Raw genomic sequence first — 20,846 nt, 5'->3', positions numbered from 1 at the left:
CCCATACGATCCCTCTATTATCCGACATAGCCTGGGTCATAACAATATATAACACAATATTAAATAACAGTGGTGACATCACACAACCCTGCCGTACCCCTGTACCAACGGTAATTTTTCTGCTAAGCTTTCCTTCGTGCCTTTCCTTAACGAGCTGAATAATTTTCTGTGGGACTTCTTTTACATTCAAGGGCTTTCCAAATCACATTGTGATTGAGAGTACCGAATGCTTTCTCGAAGTCAATGAATATTAGATATAGAGGCGATCGCCATTCGACCGACTGTTCCATTATGATTCTAAGTGTGTTGACGTGGTCAATACATGATTTATTCGGACGAAAGCCAGCTTGCTGCAGTCTGAGTTGTGGTGTTATAGCGTCAGACAGCCTTGTCGTTATTATGTGGGTTATTATCTTGTTCACCATGCTGAGTAACGTGATACCTCGCCAGTTGTTACGACTAGTTAAATCTCCTTTTTTAGGTAGCTATACTATTATGCCTTCTTAAGCTCTTCGGGAACGTTTTCGTTAATCCATATATCTTCTACTAAGGTCAAAAGGATTTGTGCACTTGTGTAAGGATCTATTTTGAGAAGTTCTGGAGATATGTTGTCATTTCCAGGGCTTTTGTTGTTTTTGATCGTCTTGATTGCGCATACAATATCAGATAACGAAGGAGTGGTGGTGGAGATATTTAATACGTTATCGTGGGTAGTACAATTAAATATTGGATCGTAGTTTGGCCCCGGGGAGAGCATTGAATAATAATAATCAGCCCATAGATCACGCTGTTCATCTTTGGATGTTATAAGTATACCATCGTCATATCTTATTGGCCTTCCAGATATGCTAGGTTTGTTTATTATCCTTTTAACGAGCTTGTAGAGCTCTCCGCTGCGATTTGTATCGGCTGCCACTTGAGCCTCTGTTGATATGTTGCTTACCCAAGTGCGTTTATCATTGCGTGCGCTACGTTTTACCAGACGATCTGCAGCAGTATACTGCGAACGAAGATTAGCTTTCACGTTTCGCGTTTTAGCAGAGTTGAGGGCGGCTTTTAGGTATTTTCTCTTCGTTATAAGTGACCATGTGTCGTCAGATATCCACTGTTTACGTATGTGTGCTTTATACCCAATATGAGCTTTGGCAGCATCAGTAATAATGCGTTTAGTATTTTGCCAGTTTTTACGCTGGTTAAATGATGTTGATGATAGGGATTGTTGTAATGCATTATTATAATTTGAGGCTACTGTCGGATTTCTAAGCTTGATCACATCGAATTTTTTCTGGATTGTTGGGACATTATTATCTACTGCAGCTAATTTGATGCGCATACTTGTCACCACTAGATGGTGGTCACTTGCAATGTCAGCACATCGTTTGCATTTTACGTCCAGGAGAGAACCGCGCCATTTATGGCTAATTGTTATATGATCAATCTGATTCTCAGTGGACCGGTTTGTGCGGAAATAAGGATCCGCCAATAACGAGGTTGTTCGCCGCACACATATTGACAAAAAGCTCGCCATTTTCCGTTCGTCTACCCAGTGCATGAGTACCCATTATATTCTCCAGACTACCACTAAGATATCGCCGATGTTCGAGGACGATATTTCGCGATCGAGGAGACTGTAGAATTCCTCTTTGACACAATATTCTGAAACATCTGTAGGTGCGTAACATTGTATACATGTCATGTTACGTGCACGGGTGCGCAGCCTTACTGAGATTATCCTATCTGAATATAGTTTCTAACTTATAACGGCATTATGGGCTTCTCTTGACAGCAGCAGACCAACACCAGATGATCTTGTGTCACTTGCTGGTTTACCGGAATACAGAAGATGGAGCCCCTCCGTGGTTGTTGTTTCACCAAAATCTGGCCAGCGAAGTTCACTTAGCCCAAAGAATATTAGGTTGTAGTTCTTAAATTCCTTGCAAACTTCCAAAGTTCCAGGTTCCAAATCGAGTGCGATTTTTCACGCTAAATGTCGTCATCATTTGATCAGATCGTTGTTTATTTAGGATGTAGTAGCTGATTAGACTTCTCCACCCGATCCTGGTGCTGGGGCTGCCAGAGTGCCGCCAGGCCGACGTTCGACAGAGCCTCGTTAGCTTTAACAGGGGTCACCAAGTACGTGCTGGGCAGTGGGTGAGGTTGTCATTTGGAAAAGATTGGCTATGTGTACAATATAGTGTATATTTGTATTCGCTTCACTTTCCCTTAACCCCCCTTATACCTAACAATGTCCGATACATATTAAAAATAATTTAATTCCCATAAAATAAATTTCTCTGGAGTTATCTATTAAAATTCGCTGCAAACTGATCTGAATTATTGGATGAAATTATCATTTTTTAATAAAAACTGGTTCTGTCTTTGCGTGATTAGTTGATGTTTTATTAAAATGGTGTCATTCAGACCACACGTCAACTATAGGACTCAACTACAGTCCAAAATTGTTAAGGTAATTTGCAAGAATTTTTCATGTAATACAACAAAGTGAAAGAAGTACTCATGAAAACAAAAACTACCAATTAAAGGACTTCCAATAGGGACTTTCCAACTTTGACACTTAAGAGCGGCCATATTTGAAGCAACAGCTATTGAATTACATGTTATTTATTAAATTTTTTTTCAATATCACCAAAGATGGATGTAGCGTTCAACTACACGTTCAAATCATAAAATTTCAGGATGAATGGGGACATCAACAAACAAAATTGTCGAATTTGATAGAATAAAAATCCACATAAGATCCAAGAGCGTCCAATGAATACCGAAAAAGTCAACTGTTTGGTGTGGATTTTGGTCAACTGTTTTTTTGTGGATCGGTACATATTTTTTGAGAACGACGTTAGCCATCACTGTCAACGGCTTTTTCAGGATGATTGGATGATAAGGACACCAACGGCATGTGGTTTCAATAGGATGGTTTAAGGTGTACATTCTGGACGTACGATTTGTTGGCATGATCATCTCACGTGGTTGTGATGAGAATTGGCCACCGCGAAACGAATACTCGTCAATGCTCGCTTCAAAGGAATCAGTTGTGTTCTGTACATTCTAAATACTCTGTAAGAGGTACAGCAACATGTGGCCGAACGTTGTAATGATGGAATATAACACTTTCAGTTGCGTTCGATATGGGTTCCCTGTGATTATCTGGCTAGATTTCAGCAGATCATAATAGATTAAACTCTTTTGGTTCCACCAAATAGAGAGCTTTACCATAGCGCACTGGATATTTGACTTTGTTGTCGATTCGATTGGTTGGCCGGGCTTCATATGCTTCGGGTTATTGTAATCGATCCATTTTTCACCGATTCGGACATGCAAAATCGTATTTCAAGGGGTCTTGGCAAGACATTACTCCATGAAGATTTTTGAGAAACTCAACAAGGGCTTGCAAAATCATTCGGAGCTATTCTATCAGCAATTTCAGAACATGTGCAAGCAGCAGAATTCATACAAAAGCTTTTGTTGCGAATTGAAGCTGAGAGATCTTGATAGAGATTTGGAATTTTCAAAATAATGCTTGAACGCTATAAAAGAATATCGTTTTTGCACCGACTCATTACTTGTGCTGATAAATGGATCCATTATGATAACCCGAAGTTGTGAATCCCATTCAACCTGTCGAATCGACACCAAAGGCAAATATCCATGGCGCTAATATATTATATGCTGCTTCAATCGGGCCAGGCCATCACAGGGAATCTGCATCAAACGCAACTGGTTCGTTTGGCACAAAAACGTGCAGAATATGCGACTAGACATGAAACCTTAATATTTTATCATGACAACGCTCGCCCACAGGTTGCAATGCCTGTTCAAAAGTATTTAGAATGAAGTGTTTGGTAAGTTTTGCCTCACCTATTGATGCAGAAAGCTCTTTCGCATTTTTAGGTCATACACCCAATATAATTTTTGTGTATCTTCGATTATTAATTTAAATAAACTAACCTAAAACTGAAAAAGCCAGGTTTTTAAGTTTGTTAAATGCAAAACAAATTTGTACTTAGTACATATCTACATGCATTTTCTGTGGTGAGTTTTTACTTGGAAGTAGGTTTTTGGGTGTTTTGTTTGGTTTTAATTACAGCCTTCTCGCGTACAATTGGTCGTTTATTGCCTAACACTACTTCTTCTTAGAAGCGCCTTGTTCGAAGTGCATAAGGAATTGTTTACTTTCTAATTTTCCTCGAAAAAATGCTAAATATATACAGGGAAACAAACATAAATATAGCTCTAAATAAATCGTTTATTATTAGCAAGACTTTGTTAATATTGTTTCAGTATTTAAATGTAGCAGACTACTTATCAAAATATATAATTTAAAATAACTTTTATTTACCCCCATTAACACGAAGTCTGGTTAGGTGCTAACTAATAGTTATACTGTCGTTTAATATTATTTTTTATGAAAACTGTCAGTATAACTATTAGTTAACACATAACCAGACTTCGTGTTACATAAAGCAAACTTTTTTTTTATTACAAGTCAATAATAGAGTTATCGCTACATTTTATGATATATTTACCTAAAAACAAACCTTTATTAAATCGTCCAACAGACACTTTAATATAAAAACTAGAAGAAAAACAACCTAACTCTCTGTAATATAAAAGTGTTTACGACAAGGGCCACAAAACACTAAATCATTTAGATATTTGTAAACATAAAGAAAATTTTAGCGATAAGGCATTTGAAAGATAAAATCCCATTTTGGCTATAAAAATTGCGATATATCACCTCATATGCAAGCATATGCACTTGCAAATAAAAAACTTAGTAAATAATACAAAACAACTGCAAAATCCACCAAGTGCGCGTAAAATTAAAAAAGAAATATCACGAATATAATCCTAAAAAACAAAAAAAAAAAACAACAGCCAATGCAGTGAAGTGCAAGACAATGCTAAAACATACTGCATAGGGAAACAACCAGCAACAACGTCATCATCATCAGCAGCACTAGCACTGGCACCAGTACCATCGCCATCAACCTGATGGTGATGAACGCGAATCGAACCAATGCAGTTGCACAACCAACGATTGCAGCAAAAAAAAAAAATGCGCTCAGAAATTGCCATTACAAGAAATAAAACCTAAGGTAAGGAAGGCTTTTTTCGGGGTGTTGCAAAACAAACTAAACGCCAACGAGAGCTGGGGCAAGGAAGAAAGGAATGCATTCGTATTTGTTTGCTATGAGCTGGAAACAGAAACAAAAACAACAGCAACAAGAAGTAGAATAATACATGAATATAAAATGCATTGCAACAACCCACATCCTGGCCCTACCGCCTTCCTCTCATAGACACACGCACACACTCTCTTACATACAATTTTCTATTTGGGCCTCAAAACAACAGCAGCAGCAACAACAACAACAGCAGGGAAAAACTGCAGTTTATTTCCGCGAAAAACAGAAAGCATAAAAAAACAACAAAAACTACACTACTTGCAAAGCACTTGCAGCAGTTTCGTGTGTACGAATGAGTATCTCTGTGTGTTTAAGTTTTTGTGTGGTTTTTTTTTATTATTTTTTTTTTCGGGTAGGAAGTAGAAGGGACACACATGCACACACATACACACTCATTCACTCACTCACACACACAACAATCGTCTAAAGTTTGAGGCATGTGACGCATTGCGACGAGTACAAGTACAGAATTGTTGTATGCAAACAAATACAACATGTGCCACAAGGTAGTTTTTAAGCTCAAACTCCAAACTGAAAATGATAACACGTACAACAACTATACAAAACAAGAAAAATAACTACAATAGCAACAAAAAACGCGTGAATCTCAAATGGGAGATGGTCATATAATATGCTATAACTAAAAAAATACAATTGCAATAGCAAACAAATAAAATAAAAGAAGCCCTAGAAATCTTCCTTTTCCTTTTTGTTCTTACTTTGGTTTCAACAATGTGGGCCAACATGGCATAACTACGAGTAGTTGTAGCGTTAGTGCAAACCTATAAAGCCTATAGAATTCGTTATTTGATCAAAGTATACTAAACATTTTGAATTTAACTATATTGAATATATACATATTCAGTAATTGCATTTCTTTCTTTTATGGATTAGTCACTTTTATACAATTAATTATAATGTGTCAATTTTTAACTTTAAGGACATTTTCTGAACATGTGAATTTCAAGTGTATCGAATTGGTTTTGGGCAAAAAAGAATTCAAATACCAACAAATTTTCTTTTCAATCAAATTTATTTCGTACTGAACATAAATTTTTAACAGAAAATCAGATCATATAGAAGAATTTCCAAACTTTTGTTACCTCTTATAAAATTTTGTAGCCAAAACTATAAAATTCAATAGGGTAGAATCATTTGTTTGGCTACAAATTCGGTTGCTACCACGAATATGTTTTCTCTGTGTATATATACTTACACGTGAAAACTCATCTCTCTAGCTATTAACCATTGGTAGGTAAAAAAGAATTTGGAGAATCCAGTTTTAATTATAAATTTAAGCTAAAATACGAGAGCGGATACGTTTAAGTTAATAATTTTGATTACGCACAAGCGAAATCGGTACCGCATTACCAGAATCACTATTTGAGTCGATTTAACCATGTTCGTCTAGCTGATTGGCTGGCTGTCCATGCAAAACATTGACAGTCTAACAAATTTTAGAAGCATTTCAACGTCAGCTTATCCTTTATGTATGTGAAAAAGAAAATACATTTAACAGGGTACCCGGGTACCACACACAGAGGGATGGATTCTTACATTTTTATGCAAAAATGACAAGGAGTGGTCGTGAAATTTAGCACCGAGAATTATATGGACCAAACTAAGAAAAAAATAAAATTTTATCAAAATCGACCACGCCCACTGCCCATACAAACCAAAAAGATTTTTCGCATAACATTTTTCCTATCCAAGTAAAAGTCTAGAAATTTGGCACCGAGAATTATATGGACTAAATTAAGAAAAAAATTATATTTTATCAAAATCGTCCACGCCCAACGCCCACTGCCCATACAAAATTATATATATATAAGCCACTGAATTGCGTGAAAATATAAGTAAATTTTTCCTTAACACCCTTGCATGGACTTCACTTCAATTTTTTAAAAATAAAATCAAATTTTTCTTAAAACTATAAGTGTACATCATTAAAAATTTCTCTACAAAACTACATCATCTGATTTTTGAAATTGAGTGTTTGAAAAATTGACTGAAGAAGCTACACAATCTATAATTAAATTTTTGCTGAAATTATAACAAGTAAGAGTGTTATGTTCGGCTTTGGCGAGTCTTGTATACCCACCATCAATATGTGACAATAAAATGTTTTTCTGATCTTAACTTAATCTAAATTTATGTAAAAAATAAGTGGCACTTTTTGATTTTTGTACTTTGGATAAAACGTGCGAAACCCAAGTTTTAGTACTTTTTTGTATTCCATATCCAAGAAATTTAATTTAAATGGAATTGTAGTCCTTCTAAAAAATTCAAATTGATTTTTTTACTTTTTAGAAACTTTAACGAATAAGGGGTTAAATTGATAGCTCTTTTCTCTTATTTATGTACTTTTTATACATTAATATGCTATACAAATTTTTATTATAAAACCCCTCTATTAATAAAGAATTTTTAGCGTAGTAGCACACGCTGGGTATCCGCTAGTTATAAGATAATTGTGAATGTTCAATTCATTTTCTCAGTTGAACGATTATCGTCATACCTTACAGTATAATTTCAGAGTACTTAAAAATAATGCGAGTAAAATTGTATCAGGAAACAATATTCCACGGGAGACATTCATATGGGAGGTCAGTGAGATCATGGACTGACATTGCCCGTTTGCAATACCAAATAAACAGAGAGTATTTGTGGAAAATTTCAGACAGGTAGCATCTTTCGTTTGGCTATTCTGTTTTCAACAGACAGACATAGCTTGATCATCTTAAAATGATATATATTCTGGGTCCATATAAAACGATTTAGCTATTACCATCTGTTAAATAACTAGAGGGACTAACTTATAATTATTTTTTCAATTCTACGTGTATCAGAGAAATCAATTATTTTTGTAGATTTTCATATGTTCATATTAGCAACCTTGATATCTATCTTTATTACTTTTAAATATTGATGGAAACGTTCGCATTGTTCTTCGCAATACGATCCAATATTTTTAGACAATTTATCTAAGTGATTGTGCAGATAGTGTACTTTTATGCTTATAACTATTACATCCAAGATTTCTAAAGCTAAATAAAATGCTTTTTGGTTTTCTAAAAATTGTTCGGCATTGAACGGCAACAAAAGATTTCCAAGCAGCTGCTTCTAAATTATTTAACCGATTGCTGAACCGTAAATTAAGTTTTTTTAAAACATGACCTACATTAAGATGCTCACTTATGTATAATTCTATGCTTATTACCTACACCTAGTAAAACACATTTTAGACATCGCTTTCAGTTGACCATAAATAATCTTCATCATCAGCTTTGTAGCATGAGAGTATCATTAGAAAAGTTTAGATAATTTTCTTAGCTAAAAAATTGAAGAAGTCCTTTTTTACGACCGTGATAAAGTGAGACTTTCGTACATAGAGCTAAAAGATCTCTTTCAAAAGGTCAAGGTCTCTTATCAAGCCACTTAAGGCATCTTGTGGAAAAAGTTACGGCGTCCTTAACACTTAAAAATCGCTGTCATGTTCATCCGATAAAACTTCCTCCACTGTATTGGTTACATCGTCTGATTACAGTAGAGGCCTTTTATCAGACAATACATCAGTATATATAATTTTGCTTTTATTCATATCATGTAATTTAACAACACAAAAATATCAGCCATCAATTTTTCAATAGCTTTTGGCATGAGGAAAAAAAGTCACATTGACATATGTATCAAAAAAATTAAATTTTTTGCTTTTTCTCAACTTTTATTTTTAAGGTATTTTTGTAGGTAATCAAAACAAATTCGGCTGATTTAAATTTTTTTAAATATTATCAATGTGAAATTGTACGCTTAAAACGACGGCGATAGCATTTTTTCCAAAAAAGGTTTTTCTTGAAGTTTTGTCAATTTTTTTGTTTTAAATTTTTTTAAATATACCTATCCAAGATGAAATTGTACGCTGAAAATTATGGCGATATATTTTTTTCGAAAAAAAATTTTTTTTTGGTTTTTAGACGAGTTTTTGTCCAAAACTTTATTTGGATTTTTAAAATTTGTTATTTTTAAGGCTCCAAACCAATTGTGATGTATTTTTTCCCATATCAAATAGCTCATTTCTAAAGAAATTCGGACGTTAAAGACGATTGTGATATCAGGCACACTCTAATATAATGTATAATATTACGAAACGGGCACACGAGTTTGCTTATCACAGCCAGTATTGAAGAATTAAAGTAGGTCCAAATCCACAGATAGGAAAACCAATTTAAAAACATTATTGTTTTTGGAAATAGTTTAGGATTTAAATCAATCAATCTCTTCACTTCAGCCAAATTACTGTAACGTTGGTTTAGCAATTAAACATTTTGTTTTCACTTCATGTCCTTATAATCTCTCAAAAAATGTAATTCCTGTTAATAATAAAACTCATAATATAAAAAAAAAATTCTCAGTTGTATTGTAAAATCAATTCTTGGAAACATCTGCTCATTACATAGATCTTCTGTGACGACAACATATTATAATTGATGTACTAACTGGATAATGAAACATACATTTTATATCCTTAAAAATCTTTCAAAATCGAGTTCGATTCCATAACAACCACATTTTGATTTCCTTATCCATTTATATAACTTCTATCCTATAAGGAACATAGGCCCTCTCTAAATTTCTTCCAGTCAGTTTTTTTCGCAATAGTTTTTACTTCACTCCAGCTTTTATGCATTTTTCTAGCCTCGCTATCAATATTCCTGGCAATATAGAATAACGGCTTACGGTGTGTGAGTCCAATTCAGTTCCATTTTCTTCTTTATATTTCTACATACTACGGTATTTGACATGTTTCAGTCCACAGTTTCTTGTTTGAAATGGTTTGTGGGCAGAAGATTTGTAGAACTCTTCGGAGATATTTATTTACGAAAACTAGCAAAGTGTTAATGTCTCGGTTCCAAGTTTCACAGCCATATAACAGAGTTGGTGTTGAAGATGTTGATTTTAACACGACGTGATATTGAAGACGATTTTCATACTTTGCTGAGCTGGCCAAAAGATTGTGTGGCTTATTTTATTCGGCTTATAATGTCTTCATTATGTCCCCCAGTTCGGTTTAAAACAGCTCCGTGATAACAGAATATTTCAACTTTTTCTTTCCAGAATTTATTCGCATATCTTTGGTCTTTTTTATATTGATTTTCAGCCTGGCTTATGTAGATGAGTGCATCACACTATCCAGCACTATATTGAACAGCAATGGAGACATCACACACCCTTGACGAACGCCAGTCTTCCGTCTAACTATGTCATCATGTAGAATTCGGCAGCTTTCTCCGGTGTACATACTTTTTATTAGTTGGATGAGTTTAAGTGGTACCCCTTTACATTCGAGAGCATTCCAGATAACGTTATAGGCCAGGGAGTCAAATGCCATTTCGAAATCAATAAAGATAAAGTACAGAGGATACCTCCATTCAACTGAATGCTGTACGATTACTCAAGAATTCCATGTGCCTCTAAAAAATATTGAATAAACCTGTTTTACAGTAAATTGTTCAACGATTTTAAATATGCTACTCTTAATACCATCAGATTTTTTTTCAGAAGATTTAGCCCTTCAAAGTTGACTGATTTTCAGTTTTCAAAAAAACAGACCATTTTTAGGAAATTCGGTCCCCTTTAAGATACAATATGCCGAAAATTATGTAGTGGATCATCATTATTTTTGATTCTGTTGATAGATCTATTTATTAAGAAAAGAATAAACCAAAATTGTACTGTTTGCTTTGTATTTTCCAGGTAAATCGACATTTACCATCTATCCATTTTTTCAAAATTTACAGTGGTCGACATAAGTCTACGTACCACCACAATATTTTCCACTTTATGCGAGAAATCTATTTTTATTGCTATGCACCAAAAAAAAATTTTGTTGCAATGTAAACTTGCAAAATTATTCATAAAAAACATTGACAAAAGTCTGCATACGACCACAGCATGTCCTGGTTTTTTTGAATACCATTAGATAAGCAATGCAATTTATTAAGTCTACAGATCAAGAAATATTCAGTTACTTTGAAAACATTGGTACAGTTAAAAACAAGCCGCAAAGTGGTCACCCAAAGAAACTACATCTTAGAGATGTAATCTTCATTTTAAAAGAAGTCAACAAAAACCCAAAAGTAAATACCACAAAATTGGCCGAAGAACTCGCAACAAGATCAGAAGATATTGTTAAATAATAATGGCAATTAAAGCAGAAATCCTCGTAAATTAGCGAACGGATCGTAAGCTTCGTTTGGAGTTCGCCCAAAAGCACTTTGAAAAGACATGGAATTCTGGAAGCGAGTTTTGTTCACTGATGGGTTGAAGTATAACATGTTTGGAAGTGATGGGAGAGATAAAGTATGGCGCAAAACAAATACAGCAATGGATTAGAAAAACTTACTACAGTTAAGCATGGTGGTGGCAGTGTGATGGTTTAGGGTTTGTGCTTATTGAGGGTAATATGGATCGTTGTCAGTACAAATCCATTTTGGAACAAAATTTGAGTGCACCGGTTGATATTTTAACTCTTGGTTAAGGTTGGATTTTTCAGCATCATAACGATCCGAAACATACGTCTCCAATTGTCAAAGATTGGCTACTCTACCATGCCCACGACAATTGTACATACCACCTCAAAGCCCGGACTTAAATGTTATTGAATACGTGTGGGAAATTCTACAATGGAAGATCGGAAAACATCTTATTACTTGTGAACCAATGTTAAAGGAGAAGCTTCCAGAAGAATGTCAAAATATAAAGTCCGCAGAACTGGAAAATTTAGTTACTTCGATGCCCAGACGCTTGTATATGCCCGTGGTGGCCCAACGAAATATTGAATTTAATGAAAATTTGTATTAGCTGAAAAATGTTTATTTAGTGTACAGATCGTATGAATAAAACTTAAATTAATTATAAATTTAGCGATATTTTTTTGTTATATTACTAAAAATGCATTTGAGATAAAACTGCATCATTACTTTTACTTATTATGGTTTAGAAGTCCGCGAGTTACGAAAATAATGGTCGTACGTAGACTTTTGTCGGTCACTGTATATATTTGCCATATTTTCAAAATAAGTTCTTTGATTATTCCTTTACCTAATGCAAAAATGTCCAGCTGCCCGTCCTTGCCCCATTTTTCGCTAAAGGTAAAATTTTGAAAAAATACATGGTTCCAAACGATATTTACCAACTATTAATTTTTTTAATATTTCTCAACTTTGATGGAAAATAAAAACAAGTAAGAAAGTATGGTCGGTCAAGCCCGACCATATAATACCCTACACTAAGTAAAAGAGCAAAAACATTTTTCTTTTAAAATTTCAATAATTTATATTTTTGAGTGATTTTCGGAAGTGGGCCTTATATGGGAGCTATGACCAATTATGGACCGATCACCTAAAAAATAGGTCGTGTGATTTATGTCTTAATGAAAGTTATTTATATTGAATTTTGTGTATATACCAATATTTTTAGGAGATTTATGCACGTTTAAGTGATTTTCGGAAGCGGGTCTATATGGGAGCTATGACTAATTATGGACCGATCGTAACAAAATTTGGTGACATGAATTTTGTATATATAGAACTTATTTGGAGAGGAATTTGTGGAGATACATATATAAATTAAACATTTATGACCGATAAAGTCCAATTTCGGGAGGACATTTGTATGGGGGCTAGGTGAAATAATGGACCAATTTCAGCCAGTTTCAACAGGCTGGTGCCCAAAAAATAATATGTACCAAATTTGATTGAAATATCTTTAAAATTGCGACCTGTACTCTGCGCACAAGGTTTACATGGACAGCCAGCCAACCAGCCAGCCAGACGGACGGACATCGTTTAATCGACTCAGAAAGTGATTCTAAGTCAATCGGTATACTTTAAGGTGGGTGTTAGACCAATATTTTTGGGTGTTACAAACATCTGCAAACATCCACTATGGTGATTTAGGGTATAAAAAACTATCAATTTATATATTTGCCATATTTTGAAAAAAATGCAAAAAATTCCAGCTGTCCGTTCTTGCCGCATTTTTTGCTAAAGTTAAAATTTTGAAAAAATACATTGTTTCAAAACTAACATATAACCAAACCAAAAAAAATTTTTTTCCAAAAAAAAAAAAAATTTTGTATCTTTTCTGGAATTATTTAAAATCATAAAAGTCTTTAAATGAAACATAAAAAATCAAAAATTTTAAAAAATGTTTTATTTTACTTCCCATAAAATTGATTTTTCCACAAATTTCAACTTTGCTAACCCATAATTATGCACGGGAAAGGCGCAGAATCACTTTCATACACTCATTTCATTGGCTGATCAATTATATATCACATTCCTTTTAATTTTTTTGATTATCTCATTTGGTTCAAAAGTTATGATTTTTTCAACGAAAAAACTCAAATGGCGCCACTGCACTGTGGTTCCAAATCAAAATCTGGGTGGACAAAATTATTTGGCGCTCTTTTTATATAGAATGTTACAGTAGGGTCTAGATATATTAAAATCGTTAATAAAAAAAAAAATTAAAAAAAATACGTTTTCATGTGTTTCTGAAACTAAATTTTTAAAAAGATCTGTATTTACTATATTTCAAGTTACAGTAGGGTCTAGATATATAAAAAGCAATATTAAACAATATTCTAAAAATTCCATTTCGTAAAAATTAAAAAAAAGTATTTCAGCGGGTGCTGGCGGCTACAATTTTTTTACAAAGACATTCCCCAGAAGTTTTTTTATAGTCATTGGCTTCGACTGTCTTTTTTTTGTGAAGCTATATAACATTCTTAGAAAAAATATCAGTATATTTAAGAACCAAGTTTAAAGGACTATAACAGGAAAATAGAGAGGCCCATAAATATAAGATATACACATAATAAAAGCCTATATCAATGTTTATCTATGCTTTGAAGTATGAATTTCTATATGATAAAACAAGTGAGATATATGTAATTTAGTAAAGCAGTAAAATATTAAAAAAAATTAACGAAAATATGATTCAAAATTTGTTGAACTTCTTTCGATTCTGTCGAGAAAACGAAATGTTCAATTGAAAAACCCATTTGTACTGGAGAAGAGCAGATTGTCAGCTTCCAAAAAAACTTATTATTTACAAATTCTGAAGATACCGATTTTCATAATTTTGTCCACCTAGATTTTGATTTGGAACCGCAGTGCACTGTGCGTCGTTCTAGTATCTGCCTTAAGTAGTTCTGAAGAAATGTTGTCGCTGCGTGGGCTTTTGTTGTTCTTAACCCTCCGTTAGTCGCAATTATTTTCAATTAACACTAGTCGCAATGTATCAAATTGATATCAATAAAGAAAATCCCGCATTTGAAAATAATCTCTTCACTTTTTATTTCGTAAACATAAACATAATAATAAATTCAATATATTTAAAAGAGTAATAAAAATAAAATTGCAGTAAAAATATTTTGTTTATCAAAATAACAAATTTTCAATAAAACAATTTTTGTCTGTATCAACCAGATCAGTTGCGACTAACGGAGGGTTAATGACAAGTATAATCTTAGACATTATTGTAGGAGTAGTGCTGATATTTAGAAGCGTAGTATCAATACAATCGCATATAGCCGGATTTATCTGAGGAGGTAAGGAGAACATTTCAGAGAAGTGTGTAACCTAGAGTTCAAGTTATTCGTCTTTAGAGGTAATGTGTGCCGGACTTCAGTTTGTTTCAGCTGCAGCTTGAGCTTCATGCACTATAGAATTCGTCTATGTACGTTTGTCTCTACCAGCACTGTGTTTTACCTCACGATCAAGGGTAGCATGTTGGTTTTGAAGGGTTGACTTTTCATTTCTCCTTGTGGCAGAATTAAGAGCAGCTTTAAGTTTTTTCCTTTCGTTTATAATTGGCCATGTTTCATCAGATATCCATTATTTACGTCTAATTGATTTAAGACCTTACAATATGTAAAACGTCTGTGGTGGTAACGAATATATCACTAAAATGGAAGAAAAGGTTTTATAGTTTTGTTAAGTTTAATTGAAATATATAGCTACAAATGTATTATTTTATTCGTAGTATCATAATAAATACGGTTGATATTTTTTGTTGCCAAATAGTTTCCTAAATCAGGACTCTTATCTCTAATATTCCAGTCCAAATTTCATTTAACGTGTTGAAAGATGACACTACATATGAACTCTCAGGCCAGAATTGGTTCTGTTGATCATTATTTATATATAACTGCCTTATACTGAATCCCTGAGACCCTTAACTGGCCAACTGCGTTCCTAATTTTTCTTATACTCTTAGTTTAGTGCACAATATTTCAGTTATCAGTCAAAGTCACAGCGACAAAAACGACAGAATTTTTGCTAAACCCGCATTTGAATTACAAACACGTACGACATGTTCTCATGTATGCATGCATACATGAACATAAAGGACATAAACACATGAACTCACTCACATGCAGGCATATATGCAAATATGCCATTTGAATATAAAAACAAAAAATAACCTACCGTTTTTTTGCGCGTAGTTTGTTGCTATAGAAACTGCATTGGAAAATGCTGCGTTATTTTTTACAAAAATATGTATATTTTTTGCTTCATTTTTATGTTTTTGATTTTGGTTTGTTAAATCCTCCATTTGTTATGGGTTTGCATCCTATGCAACTTAATAATAGCGACAGCAGCAACTAGAATAAAAACACACTCACACACCCAAACCCATGCACCCATACATGTGCGAGAGTTAGTATGCAAGTGTATGTGTTTTGTAGTTTGTTTGTCGTTGTTGCCGCTGTTGCATCTGTGGCAGTAGTTGGGCTATTAAAAATGCGCGCTTGCGTTCCAAAATAAAACTAAAAAAAGATGCCAACAACAAAACACTAAAATGCATCACAGCAAAAAAAAAGTGCAAAAATGCTCCGCCTCCAAAATATAACACGGTAAGTAAGATGCGTGCGGTGGTTTTATAACCATAAAATCACCCAGTGTCAGTTGGTAAATGGAATGCATAAAAATCCATTGATGCACCGAGCTGTTGTCTGTCGTGTTGCAGTAGTACGTGATGTGTAGGTAGGAAGAGACCATGCACGAGCTTTGTACAATTGTTTTGGCCCAACTATTTCTCTATTGCCAATGCAATTTGCAATAAAATTGCCTCAAACTTGCACATCAAAGCCTAAAGCTTTATATAAGTATTTGCATTTTCGTTGTTGGATTACTTACTTACTTGTGTGTGTATGTAGGTATGTGAAAAATAAAATAAAATATACAACACAAATAACTTTTGTCAATGTTCAGCATAATGTTGTAGTTGTTGTTACATCATTATCTATGATTGACCATCAGCATCCTACCAGCACCAACCAACATCATCTACTTGAATTTCCTGCGTGTTTTCAAAAAATATATAATAATGATATAAAAAAATAAATGTTTATGTATTACACAAAAAAAATAATAGTGAAAACGAAAAAGAAAAAAAACTGAAATCCTTTCATTAACTTTACTTTTGAAGCAAAGCTGTGCGAGGGTCGTGAATGAAACTAAAAAGTCTTTCATTATGCGCCTCCTATCTTTTAATTTAAATGAAACAAAGTGAGTGTAAGATATCGAAGCTTTACTGGGTGGCGCACATCCGAAATGTTCAATTTTCGATGTCTGCTGCACAAAGATCTGGCTGAATAGCTCATGCAGAATATCCCGTGTGGAATGAGCTATGTGGCAAGTAGCGCCGTCCTGATGAAACTACATGTCATTGGTGTCCAAATCAGGCCTATATAAGTTGATAATCATAAACCTATTCCTCTCGCCGTAACGATGATGGATTGGCCAACATCGTTCTAAATGAAATATGAACCGACGACGCCGCGAGATAAAAATCCACATCAAAACAGTGAATTTTAACAGGATGCATTGGACGGACTTGGATCTCATGTGGACTGGTATCGTACCGTATTCAAAAATTTAGTTTGTTGACGTAACCCTTCACCTAGAAAAATCAAACAATTTTATCATTTGCATGTGTTGTTAAACATATATCAACTGTCAACTATCAACTGTCAAAGTTTGTAAGTCTCTACTGGAAGACCCTCTATTAAGGAGCAACTATATACAATATATTGAAATCAGTAGAACACAATTCAATCGAATCGGAGAATTGTATTCCGTAATCGTTAAATCCAATCCTGCTGGTCCGTGACTAATTTTATTCAAATCTCGTAGACCCACATTATTGTATATATTCTAGGTCCAAATAGGATTCTAATGCGATCTAGCTATGTTCGTCTGTTTGTTGAAAACACGATAGAGCACAAATGAAAGTATTTGAACGAAATTTCAGCTAGCTGGATAAAATTTTCCATAAACACTCTCTGTTGATAAAGTTTGTTTTAGTGCCGATTTACACCATGACTTTTAATACGTCGTTTTTTCTTAATTCTCTTTTGATTTTTTGTGTTTGTGGATAAGAGGTGTGGAGTAAAAGCAATTTCAAAGGGGGATTAAGGAAAAACGACGTCTTAAAAGTCGTAGTGTAAATCGGCACTTAGATATTGAAAAAGTATTAACATTTATGTATATTAAGATATACATAAATGTTAATAAAAAGGAACCACTAAACCAAAAGTTTTGATTTTTTTAATTTAATTGAAATTATTATTATAACTTACAAAAAATATTTGTTGGATTCAAACGGTCTGCTATGAGGTCGTATTGTCATAATGTCCTAAAATATTTTTTTAGTTTAAACAAATTTTTGTTGTGTTTCAAACAAAAAAGTTGTACAATAAGACTTTTTGTACTATGTTTATTGTTTTGTCACAACAACAACAATTTGTTCACACTAAAAAAATATTTTATGACATTATGACAATACGACCTAATAGCAGACCGATTGAATCCCGCAATTATTTGTATAGTTCTAATCAATAGTGATGAATTTATGTATTTTTTCCGGAAACTCTTCCATTAAGGTTTTTACAGTGCTTTCTGACACTTTGTTCGAACACGTAGTCCATCTCCGTTTAAAATGTACCAAACTTTTGGATATCTTTTTTGTGCTCTTCAATTCTCTTTTAACAAGAGCCCAATATCTGTTCACTGGCCTTAGCTACAGGCAGTTTGGAGGATTTACCTGCCTTGGTATAAATAACACATTATTGTTCTTGTACCACTCAAGACCTTGCTTACCATAGTAACATGATGCCAAATTAGTCCAAAAATATGTGGACACATTAAGAAATCTTATGAATGGAAGCATTACTTGATGTAAATTTCGGTATTTATAGAGCCCTTTGTAAAAAATGTTTGGCTTCTTTTGCCGCAACTGCATCTGCTTTTGGGCCCTAAACATTCCCTCGAGTATCAGCAACATAAAAATATTTAACCGGAAACTTGGAAAAAAATTCCAGAACGTATACGTTTTGTTTAATTAATTTTTGTATAAAATTTGACTTCAATTTTCGTGCTATGTCTTCGGTCTTTTAAATTTTAGCAGAGTTCCTGTCAAGAACATTTTGAGCCTCGTATGTTTTTAAACCTGCATTAGTTTTAACTTTTCGTACCAAATAGTCAGAGTACTGAGCTAACCGGACTGCTTTCCTTCATACCATTGGAACCGAGTAGTAAAATTCACACTATCGAAGAACATGCGTATATATTTCTCCAGGACCCTTCTGCCGAAATATTCTCAAAATAACTGTTTGACATTGGAAATGGAAAATTTGCAATTGAAACTGCCACAAATGAGATTTCGTTCCCGCCGATATTCTGCCAAATGCAAATGAATATTCAAACCGTTGTCGACAAGGTATTACCAAGTCTTAAAACCAACTACAAACAACCGGATTGGCTGTGGGAACGTGCAATTTTGGCACCAAAAAATTATGATGTCAACATTGCTCAATGAATGAAATTCAACAATGAATTACAAATCGATTGAAATAGTATTGAATGAAGAAAAAATGGTCAATTATCTTGCTGAATTTTTGAATTCATTGAATGTTGGATCACCGATAATTTTGCAACGGATCTAGATTGACCATACAAAAATGTTCACCAAATTTAATTGAGGCAACAATCATAGGTGGTAGATTCTAAGGCGAAGACTTACTGATTTCCAACGACTTACCATTTGAATTTAAGCTGCTCCAGTTCCCGTTTCGTGTTGCCTTTGCTGTAACCATTAACAAAGCACAAGGCCAATGATTGTCTATTGCTGGATTACATTTGAAAAATTCATGATTTTCACTCTTTTTATTAATTTTGACTATATTTTCTGAACAAGACAAACGAAGTAGCTATTTAGTTGAGATATTCTCCAATTCTTTTATATCAGTTGGAATACCTCCACCTTCTGTGCAATAAACCGACTCTTCCAATCGACAATTTGTTCACCATTTTCGTTCCACCAAAGCAGTTTGAGTAGATAAGTCACAAACAGAAGTATTATCAAAATTTTCTCATATCTAAACATCATATTTAGCTGGAGCACTGAAGGTATGTCACCGAGCACCATAATCCGATCGACTTGATCCTAATAATTCTCTTCTTCATCGGGTTAATGACTGCAGACACATTCGCATCAAAATATCTTCAATTTAATGTTCATTGAGTACACGCGGCATCCTTACAAAATAACATAGTATTATGTAGAGAAACACTCTATATAAACATATTTCAGTCACAGTGGTTAGTAATCTAACCACCATTTTACTTCCGTTATTTATCAAAGAGTATAGTACAAAATATTACTATGTTAGCCAACCAAATAAACACTAAATAACTGAAATTGATGTACAATTAATCCTCTGACTTTTTTATGTGGGAAAACAATATATTAATCTAACCAGAGCAACCTGACGGCAAAGGTTTACCAAAAAACTTAAACGATGACTTACAAAAATTTAATTGTTTAGCAAAATGCCAATGGGTGTCAATAAAAAATTTTAAAAACTCTAGAAAAGGTGGTTAGTAAAGTAACCACTAAACCGGAAAGAGTGTAGATGAACTCATAAATAACGCATTTGCTTTAAATACACTGTACTACACTGCTACAATTTTGTTATCTGCCATCATCTGGCTACAGATAGTAAGTGTCTCGGAGGAGTTTTGTCCGACACTGTATATTAAAATCAAGATGCAATTTAAAACTGATGATTTCTAAGGGCCTACAGGCCTACAACTTGGCCCGGGTTTTGCTAGTTTATTAAATTTAAAAATTTATGTGTAAATAAAATACAAAAATTAATTTTAATTGGCATTTTATATTTTTTTTTTATTTTTTTTTCAAAATATTGCTACTCGAAACTTCAAATAAAATTTTCAACTACTTAACGTTATCCGATATTGCTAAAATTTGCAGTCTTTGGTTTAGATGAACAAGGACATTTTTAGATCTTGGGAGCATCGAAATTTGAAAAATGCAAAATGAGCACCACCTTACTGAACATCAATGATCATTCAATTGCTTTAACCCATTTCGCTCCGAGATTAAATTTTTATTTTTCCTTTTTTGAAAGAAATATTCCAAAAATTTGGTTCAAAAAATTTTCGTTTTCGCGGAAAATCATATTCGGAATTTCGAACATTAGCGCTATTCTTAAATATCAGATTTTTATGTAAGTAACTATTTTGATTTATTGATTGATTTTATAAT

The 20,846-nt window shown here is 33.7% G+C and overlaps 1 protein-coding gene across 1 annotated transcript; it reads right to left on the bottom strand.

The window, feature by feature from the left end:
• Positions 1-493: 493 nt before the first annotated feature.
• Positions 494-1,528, bottom strand: LOC135963389 (uncharacterized). Its single transcript, XM_065515223.1, has one exon. The coding sequence runs from the start codon at positions 1,526-1,528 to the stop codon at positions 494-496; it is 1,035 nt and encodes a 344-aa protein (XP_065371295.1).
• Between the last annotated feature and the right edge of the window lie 19,318 nt (positions 1,529-20,846).

Source organism: Calliphora vicina, chromosome 1, assembly GCF_958450345.1.
Source record: "Calliphora vicina chromosome 1, idCalVici1.1, whole genome shotgun sequence".
In the NCBI taxonomy this organism is placed as follows: domain Eukaryota; kingdom Metazoa; phylum Arthropoda; class Insecta; order Diptera; family Calliphoridae; genus Calliphora; species Calliphora vicina.
This window is presented reverse-complemented; position numbering and strand designations above follow the sequence as displayed.

Excerpts from the sequence above, each read along its gene's own strand:
- LOC135963389 (XM_065515223.1), bottom strand. The coding sequence starts at position 1,528 with ATGGCGAGCTTTTTGTCAATATGTGTGCGGCGAACAACCTCGTTATTG.